The sequence below is a fragment of the Manduca sexta genome, chromosome 20, assembly GCF_014839805.1.
Source record: "Manduca sexta isolate Smith_Timp_Sample1 chromosome 20, JHU_Msex_v1.0, whole genome shotgun sequence".
NCBI classification, from domain to species: domain Eukaryota; kingdom Metazoa; phylum Arthropoda; class Insecta; order Lepidoptera; family Sphingidae; genus Manduca; species Manduca sexta.
Genome location: NC_051134.1, coordinates 7,565,066 through 7,574,133, shown reverse-complemented (window position 1 = coordinate 7,574,133; position 9,068 = coordinate 7,565,066). Strand labels below are relative to the sequence as shown.

At 39.5% G+C, this 9,068-nt stretch overlaps 1 protein-coding gene across 2 annotated transcripts; it reads left to right on the top strand.

Annotated features, from left to right (window-relative positions):
* The first annotated feature begins 2,008 nt into the window (after nucleotides 1-2,008).
* On the top strand, nucleotides 2,009-8,590 carry LOC115451516 (inorganic pyrophosphatase). 2 transcript variants are annotated; one of them, XM_037440680.1, is made up of 6 exons: nucleotides 2,009-2,027; nucleotides 2,129-2,314; nucleotides 5,660-6,264; nucleotides 6,399-6,460; nucleotides 7,384-7,493; nucleotides 7,752-8,590. In XM_037440680.1, exons 1-6 carry the CDS (start codon nucleotides 2,009-2,011, stop codon nucleotides 7,781-7,783), a joined length of 1,014 nt encoding a protein of 337 aa, XP_037296577.1. In that variant the 3' UTR covers nucleotides 7,784-8,590. The 2 variants fall into 2 exon arrangements, with proteins under 2 accessions (XP_037296577.1, XP_030035720.2); XM_030179860.2 differs by lacking the exon at nucleotides 2,009-2,027 and having other exon boundaries at nucleotides 2,084-2,314.
* Nucleotides 8,591-9,068: the final 478 nt, after the last annotated feature.

The window sequence follows — 9,068 nt, the reverse complement described above, 5'->3', positions numbered from 1 at the left end:
ACAATATTTTTTATGAATGCTCCGCTCAAATTGGTCATAGCATGATGTTCCTCGAAAATGAGCTCCCCAACACTAAAATATTTTTTCAATTTGGACCAGTAGTTGCTGAGATAAACGCGTTCAAACAAACTTTTCAACTTAATATAATAGTAAAGAAGCATTGACCTAAGTATATTCTACTGATATAGAAGTAATATAAATATACTTATTGATCAAAGTTGTACGGAAATATTTTAATACGTTTATTTCAAAACTTTTAGCTTTCCGGAAGATAATACGCTAACTTGAGTTGGCGCAATTTTAGTCGTATACTCAAATAAGTGTTTTAGAAACACACCCCGCCTACTCACTCTAAATCGTAAAGTAATAATAAATAAGAAAATATAATAATGTCATTGCAATAGGTGCAGTGCTTGTTCTTGTTTTGAGAGGTACAGTGCCGGATTTGTATTTTTTATGAGTGTAGGCCACTTTACTTCTGCCGCCCCGTGTAGGTAGGATTATTATAAATATTCAATTCATTGTCATCATCCTCATTATCGGTCATATTCATTTCCAAACCTTCTAGAATTTCAGGATCGTATGTGCTTTTTTCATCGGGATTACTTGGATATAGTGGAGCGTTGAGGCAAGCTTGTCCATTGCACTGGCCACAAGCTAAAGAACATAGTAGCTCTGATTTTCTGCATTCACAGCGGGAACCACAACCATTTTTGCAATTGCAAAATATTGTGTTTAGTAGTTCGGCTGGTGCTGGAGGTAATAACGTTGTTATGGGCTCCAGGATTTCATTTTCAAGCTTCCAGCCCCATTCTTGAGGTTCTAAGTTCTTCCCTAGCCACGTTTGAATCTGGTAGTAGACACGATTGATATGTTGACGGGCTGCTACACTTGTTGGTGGAAGTGTTGACAATTGTACGGGTTTATTTAGTTTTGTTAATTTGATGAATTGCGTGTAGCGGAAATAATCAAGGTTGTCCTCAGATTTTGGAGCATTATATAATGCCAAAAAGATGCGTACTCCATTTTCAAATAAAGTTTGTACGGGGCAGTTTTCTTGTTGAAATACTTCCACCAGTTTATCCAAATTGGTAATTTTCTCCAATGCTCTAGTAAAAGTTTTTTTTTTTCCTTTTTTAAATAGTGCAGAAGTCGTGTCACAGCCACTAAAGTCGTGTAAAAATAAAAGGTGTTTTTTAATACGAGGATATTGGTCTTTTAGAAGAGTATATTTGTGTCTTAACATTGCCTTTGCCAACTTTTTTAAAATAAATTTCTTGTTGATGTGATTGAGTACGTCCAATTAAAATAACGAGCAAATCAAATTGCTTAAAAATTATAATTTTTTTGTCAATAATTGACTTTATACAACGTACTGATAACCGAAACTCACGCTTGACCCTGCATTAGCTCATATATGACTGTACGCTGCGCACTCTTCGCGCTCTACCTCAAAAACGGTTGATCGTATAAAAAAAAAGTTTAGACAAAAGTTGTAGAGAATTTTATACTCTACAACTTTGATGATAGGTGAAAATATCATTTAAGCAATAGGAACCGAGATATTCGCGAAAAAACGTTTTTTGTGATCTTTGACCTTCAATATCTTAAGACGCGGACACGATAGCATTTGTGACTTTTGAGACAATATTTAGGGCGACAAAACAAAGGTTTTTACCAATTTCCAGCTTATTATCTTTCATTCCGAGGTGAAACCCTAATATGGCTGGGTTATATGTATAAGGTGTAGAGTTTAGACATTCTTTTTTGTAAGCTCTATTATTATAAAAGCTATCTCATTTTTCTCTTTAAATTATGGCGAAATCGAAATGACTTAGTACAAAATATTTTTTATCATAATCTAATCATATTGGCAGATAAGTATACGTCTTCAGGTATATGATAGTTTAAGTATTTGATATCTCTGTAATTTATTTAAAGGTACAGTTATCTTGAATTTTGTGACTAACGTGGCCTTACCTTTGGTATTGCTCATAAATATGTAGACATGGGAAGTGGCATTTTAGGTACTTTATAAATATACATCGTCGCTACTTTTATTTAAGATGGCAACACAGCAGTGACATCTGACTGGCAGCAAGTAAAATGTCATTGTCACGTTTTGCAGCTGGTGTGTGGGTTCCGGTTTGCCGGTCGATAGTAATTCGATCGTGCGTGGCGGTCGCGAGTGTACGTACGCGTTATTATTCTACCTTCGAAACGAAGCATTTGGCTCGTCATAACTCAGGCGCAAAAATGTATATCGCCGAAGAGAGAGGCTCGCCTTATGCCCCTGATTATCGTGTCTATTTCAGTGAGTATTCGTGTCTACAATACTGCGGTAGCCCACGGGCCCGACTATTTTGTTAATACCCAGCGCCGCGTGTGTTCTGGTTCGTTCTGGGGTGTGCTGTTATCGTCCAAAATGTGTGTGAACTTCGACCTGGAACAGCATTTCATGTTGCTGTCTATCGTAATTTGCATCTGTCAATAATGAGCTACCTCACAAGTAGGGACCGAAACCTCGCTCCGGTGCTATGAAATATTAGTTAGCAATGCACCCGAATTGAACGCCATCACGATGGATTGCAGGGTTAGCCGCATAGGTAATGTTAGAAAGTTTATGTAGAGGTGTTGCTCCCTAATTGTAACATGCATGTAGTAACAGTAAAAGCAGCAGTATGCAGTTGATTGAATGGGAAGTTACCTTGAGCCAACATTAGAAAGTGCTGTCATGCAGTGCTGTTGCCACATATACGAATAAAGGACACAACATATTTTATTAATATTAAGTAACAAATGCATAAATTATGTTTGCATTATTTCACATAGAATATATATTTAATTTTATTTATTTATATATTATTTTATTTATTAACATAATCCATTATGTTTAAATAATGTAAAACAACTCTATAGAAGTCTGTAGCAGTTGTAACAGCCCGAGGGAGAGCTGCTCTGTGTGGAGCTAACAGACCACACAATAACATACATGGCTCAATTTAATAAAATGAAAGGAATGAGAAAATAATTGTATCTAAAATATTGTAGATGCAGATTATTTTATACTAGCTTCCGCCCGCAGCTTCGCCCGTGTGGATTTCGGACTTCAAAAATGGAGCCGGTTGCGAACGCTCGAGAATGTTCGTTTTACGAAGCTACTCGCTAGGTGATTTGCTTGCCTCTAGGTGCCAAGATAAGCCGCCTGCGTGTGCATTCGCGACCTTATATATGTACAAAAATAATCCTTATAGCATGATGCAGTATTCACGCGTGATGACTTATTATTAGCGTATTTCATGTATAACATTGGTGTTTCTATACCGATTTCTATGATTCTTTTTTATGGAATATTTAATAATGTTAACTTTATTAATTAGGGATGACTCAGAGTGTTATAAACGTAAGAGTAGACAAATATAATGAGAAAGCTTTGAACTGCTAAGCTATCGGGAGTTACACGTGTAATTGTGAGTCAACCATAAAAGATAGACATATGCTGTCGTGTGATATTTTTTACATAATTTTAAGGAGAACATTTCCGTCATACATGATTTCTGTGTAGCTTTAACCATTAAGGTTGCACACGTGACGGAAGCTTAAAAAATGGAGTAACTTCTCCCGTTTTCCCAACATTTCCCTTCACTGTTCTGCTCCTATTAATTGTAGCGTGATGAAAAGTATACTATAACCAGCACAGGAGTATGACAAATAATTGTACCAAGTTTCGTTAAAATCCGTCGAGTAGTTTTTGTTTCTATAATGGTTATACAGACAGACAGACAGACAAACATTTTACTAATTGCATTTTTGGCATCAGTATCGATCCCTAATCACCCCCTGATAGTTATTTTGGAAATATATTTCATGTACAGAATTGACCTCTACAGATTTATTATAAGTATAGATATAGATAATATGTATTTTGTAGATAAATAAAATTATGTTTTACAATGGTTATTATGTAAAGTATTATCAACATCATTATTCTAAAACATAAAGTAAAACTACATAATTGTGAATCAATATCATCATCAGCCTCTGCTGAACATAGGCCTCCCCAAAGATTTCCAGATAGACCTGTTGAAAGCGGCCTGCATCCAATGTGTTCCTGCAATTGATGAATACCTAGATTAATTGCTCAATCTGACTACTTTTAAACACATTGTTTTACTTTTAAACAAGTCAGTGGCCCCCCTGTCTGCACCCATGTCTATGGTCAAAAGACTATGTTATAGTGTTTTTAAAGTATTACATGTTCCCCAAGTTCAGACTCTGTGGAGCAACTCATTCTTTTTAAGGAAGATGATAATGAGACCTAATATTTTTTCTTCCAAAAAGTATTTCATAAATAGGTATTTTTGTATCTAGTATTTCAAATACCATCAGAATCAAATATCAAATCCAGAATATTCATTTATTGATATCTGAGATTCTTTATTTGCAAGTATCTTGTAACTTATACTTCAGGTATTTTATAGAATGGTATCTTGTACATCTCTGTGGACCACTAGCTTATTCATAATATCTGTAGTTATATAAGTGATATTTGATGTTATTTAGCAATAATAATAATAATTCTTATAAATTGTTTTAATGTATCATAATTGCAACTTTGTTCACCTACATGATAAATAAAGTATTTTATTTATTTAAGTAAACATATTGTATTTCATGGAGGGTGAACATTGGCCCAGTGACCAATGAATGAGTAGTAAGTAGTAGGCAGGAAATATAACGGCATGAGGAGTACTGAGCGGCGCACGTGCAAACTTCCAATGTTTTTCGCGGGTATTCGAAGTAATGTCGACTTGTTGGTGGCTGATAACTTGATAACAAGCGATAACTGCATTATGGTCATTAATCGCGCTGACGTCATGATGGCGCGCCCGCGCGCGTCGCGGCGCTTCCGGATACGCTCCACTCGGCGGCCTTGACTGCTTATACAGTTATATACACACGTCGACACGTACACCGCGTGTGTATCTGATATTTATGATAATAATTAATTGCCCATCTCTATTTTAAACTGGCCACAATTAATTTTTTTTTGTCCATCAAGTCCTTTCAAATTCATAAAATGTTGTAAAATGGAGCATTGCGTATTCTTTTAGTGTAACGTTGGTCAAATAGCAAGTAGGTACTTACTGCTGACATAAAATTGATTGAACTTAAAATAAATCTGACTAGGCCAAGAGATTGTATTACTTATTCGAAAAGAAAACCTTTTAGATACTTGTAAATCTACAATGAAGATTAAGCATGTCAAAACACATAATATTGTGCTACCTATTTTCATCAAGTTGAGTAGGTAGCGTATTTTATCTGCGCAGTATTCATAAATTATTGTCTCAGTTATTGGATGGACTATTTACACTACGTACATCTTTCGCCGACTGCTAACTATTGTTTTATTTAATTGAAATGCTGGGGGTCCTAGAGATTTCTTAAATGAGACAACCGATCATAATGAAAGGAATATATTGAATAATAATTAAAATATAAAAAACATACGATAATGCAATCAATGCAGATTAAAGTAAAACTACTTACTTAGCATTAAAACGTTACATAAAGGAGTGTACATAACAAGTAATAAACTTAGGGAGCATACACACACTTCATAATTTAAAAGAGTATTCTTGTGCATTTTGTGCAGAGGATGAGAGCGGGCCCATATCGCCGCTGCACGACATCCCTCTATGGGCGGACAAGTCGCAGAAATTGGTGAACATGGTGGTGGAAGTACCGCGCTGGACCAACGCCAAGATGGAGATCAGCCTCAGCGAGCCGCTGAATCCGATCAAGCAGGACGTGAAGAAGGGCGCGCTGCGGTACGTGAGCAACGTGTTCCCGCATCGCGGCTACATCTGGAACTACGGCGCCTTGCCGCAGACGTGGGAGAACCCGCGTCACGTGGACGGACGCACCGGCGCGCGCGGCGACAACGACCCCGTGGACGTGATCGAGATCGGGCAGCGCGTGGCGGCGCGCGGCGACGTGCTGCAGGTCAAGCTGCTCGGCGCGCTGGCGCTCATCGACGAGGACGAGACGGACTGGAAGCTGCTGGCGGTGGACGCGCGGGACCCGCTGGCGCCGCGGCTCAACGGCGTGGCCGACGTGGAGAAGCTGCTGCCGGGCCTGCTGCGCGCCACCGTCGAGTGGTTTCGCCTCTACAAGGTGCCCGACGGCAAGCCGCCCAACAAGTTCGCCTTCGACGGCGAGGCCAAGGACGCCGACTTCGCGTACGAGGTCGTCGACGAGGTGGGTGCTCAACTTGATGTACAGCCGCTTCAATGAAGAACTGTACTGACTCCAAATGCTCGTGCTGAAGTATGTGATCAATTTGTATGGAGAGTGGTGTATATTATTAATCGTGTGTTGTTCTCATGTGTCAGGTTCACGAGTTCTGGCGCGCGCTGATCATGGGCGAAGTGCCCGACTCCAACGACATTAACAAGTAAGTGGGCAACGTTCAATGACAATACTAAATGTGAAAGGGTTTACAGTTGACACTTGATGATTTTAGCCGCGTCGCGTTACGCCATGAACACTGCACAAAACAAACTGTAGTCGGCGTATTAAGGAAGGTTGTCTGTTCCTTAAAGAAGGTGCCCAGTCGTCGTCCGCAATTAACATTACACATTTTTCGCACTGTTATACTATTTAAGTTTATAAAATTAAAAATTATACTAAATAGTGTTTCAATGTCTTTCATCATTCAAGCGAGCTATTATTGATCAACAATAATATTATTATGTTACTTCGAAAAGTGAGAGGTGCCTTGGGTTTTGCACCACCAACCTTCGTCTCTTTTATTTTAATAGAAACTGGTTCTTATTTATTTAAATTGTAGAAAGACTAAAGTACGAATTTCCTAACAAAAATTATATGTTGATGACTCGTGCTAGAAGATGAAAAAAAAATTATATCTAAAAAAATATATATAGGATGTATAATGTATATCATCACACTATGACCAAGAGGAGCGGAGCATCAATAAAAAATGTTGCAAAAAGGGGAAAAATATTTCTCTTGAGACCTTCCGTCCGTTGCGCGCGCTGAGTAAACGGTTAAAGCTACGAAAGAAATACGTATGACAGACTTGTTCCTCTTAAAAATTTATTAGAAATATAAAAAAAGTCCCCCGCCGCATCTGTATGCCTGTCTATCGCGGTTAACTCAAAAACTACCCAACGGATTTAGATGAAATTTGGTACAGAGATAGTTTGAGACCCAGGGAAGAACATTGACAACTTTCTATCCCGGAAAAATATATAGTATGACGTTTAAAACAGAAAAGTTTAGCTCGGCGGGCGGAGCTGCGGGCAATAGCTAGTATTAGACACCTCAGAAGTATTAATGCGTTGCGGTGTGGCGCAGGATGAACGTGTCGGTGGAGGCGAGCGCGGCGCGGGTGGAGCGCGCGGCGGCGGGCGCGCTGCTCGGCGCGGCGCCGGCGCGCGGCCTGCCGCAGCCGCTGCCCGCCGACGGTGAGTGGCACAATATTACTGATACTGTAATGTGTCGAAATATAACATTATAACGCCGTATTCATATTTCATAAGCATTTAAACGGATTCCTGTCGGCTACCTTTTATGTACAATTTTTGTAGAATCTAATAGTCATCATAACGTTTTGTAGACCTCATATAATATTCATTCATTCATTCGGGTTCCCTCACGGAAAATTGCACCTTTCGCCACTGCTATAAGTACATATTCTGACGAGTTTTATTGTATTGTTTCAGTGGACAAGTGGCACTTCTTATCAAGCCTGTAAGAACTAAGCAAGCAACAAGCCCACTTCCTCTCTCCCGTCTCCCCCACCTCCACATTTGTCTCCCAGATCACACGCAGGAAGAGGAAAATATTAAGGAGGGATGACAGTTCTAACGCGCTCTGATGATACTTTACCATATTTTCCACGTTCAATCATCAAAGCGCTTGTATGCGCGCGATAGCCGCGACTATGCCTCGTCGTGTACATTAAACTACTTAATGCTTGACATGTTAGCCGGCTAACATGACAACTACATGACAGTTACATGACATTACACGTGTCACGGGAATATAACCATAAGGTTATTTTATGTAATGAATAATAATATTTATTACATAATAAGGTTATTTTTCCGTGACACGCGTAATGTCATGTGCCTGTGATGTTAGCCGGCTAATATTCCAATCATTCCGATGGCAAATGGTTTAAAAAATTCAGAGATGCATTTTTAAGTTTAAAGTACGAATTTCCCCATAATACTTAGTGTGGTTTACACTGGTCGTAAGTGACAACCCCGCGATGCATTTGTGTCGCTTGTTGCTGCGAGCGATGTCGCATGTGTGACGCAGGTTGTGTTCGTGGGTTTGTGTGGCGCCGCTCCCTCCCCCCGCTGTCTACTCTGCGCAGTGGGGATGAAGCCCCGGTGCGTCAATACTCATACTCAGTGTAATGATTTAAAACGTAAGTTTGAGGCAGGCGGGGGAAGCGACGCCGGGGCCACGCACGGTAGAGTGATTGTCTGCCATTACGTTGTAAGCTTAAGATGATTAATATTTATACTTGATTAAAGTTGATGTTGGCATGTGATGTTGTTTGTTTCTCCCCTGGGACCGGTGTCCCTGCCCGACCCGGGGCTTGGTTGTGTTCCGCCAGGACTGCCATCCGTCCTAAATTCCCCGATTTATCCTAGTTCGAAGAACGTCCGGGGGCCGTCTGGCAGGAGTTTTTAAAGTGTCCGGGTGTAACCCGTCTAACATGTAGCAAGAACTTACCGTCTACCATTTTCTTCTTATTATTCTAATCCTATTTACCTACACATGGAAACTTGTAATTAGTTCTATTATATATTTTTTTTTTCTTATCACTAATGTACTATACTTACTTAGCTGTAAGCAATGATAAAAGAAGTATAGAGGATGGGTGATATGGTCACGTGACATGCGGCACATTTAATGCATAAAATGGTGCCGACTCCGCCCCTTACAATAGTGATATGCTAGTACCGAAAATTTTGTATCGACATCGAAGAATTAAGAGAGACAAACAAGCCCCAAAAAGATCAAAT

Coding starts and splice junctions, on each gene's coding strand:
- LOC115451516 (XM_030179860.2), top strand. CDS start 2,107: ATGTCATTGTCACGTTTTGCAGCTGGTGTGTGGGTTCCGGTTTGCCGG. Junction 2,315..5,659: donor TGATTATCGTGTCTATTTCA/GTGAGTATTCGT, acceptor CATTTTGTGCAG/AGGATGAGAGCGGGCCCATA. Junction 6,461..7,383: donor GACTCCAACGACATTAACAA/GTAAGTGGGCAA, acceptor GGTGTGGCGCAG/GATGAACGTGTCGGTGGAGG.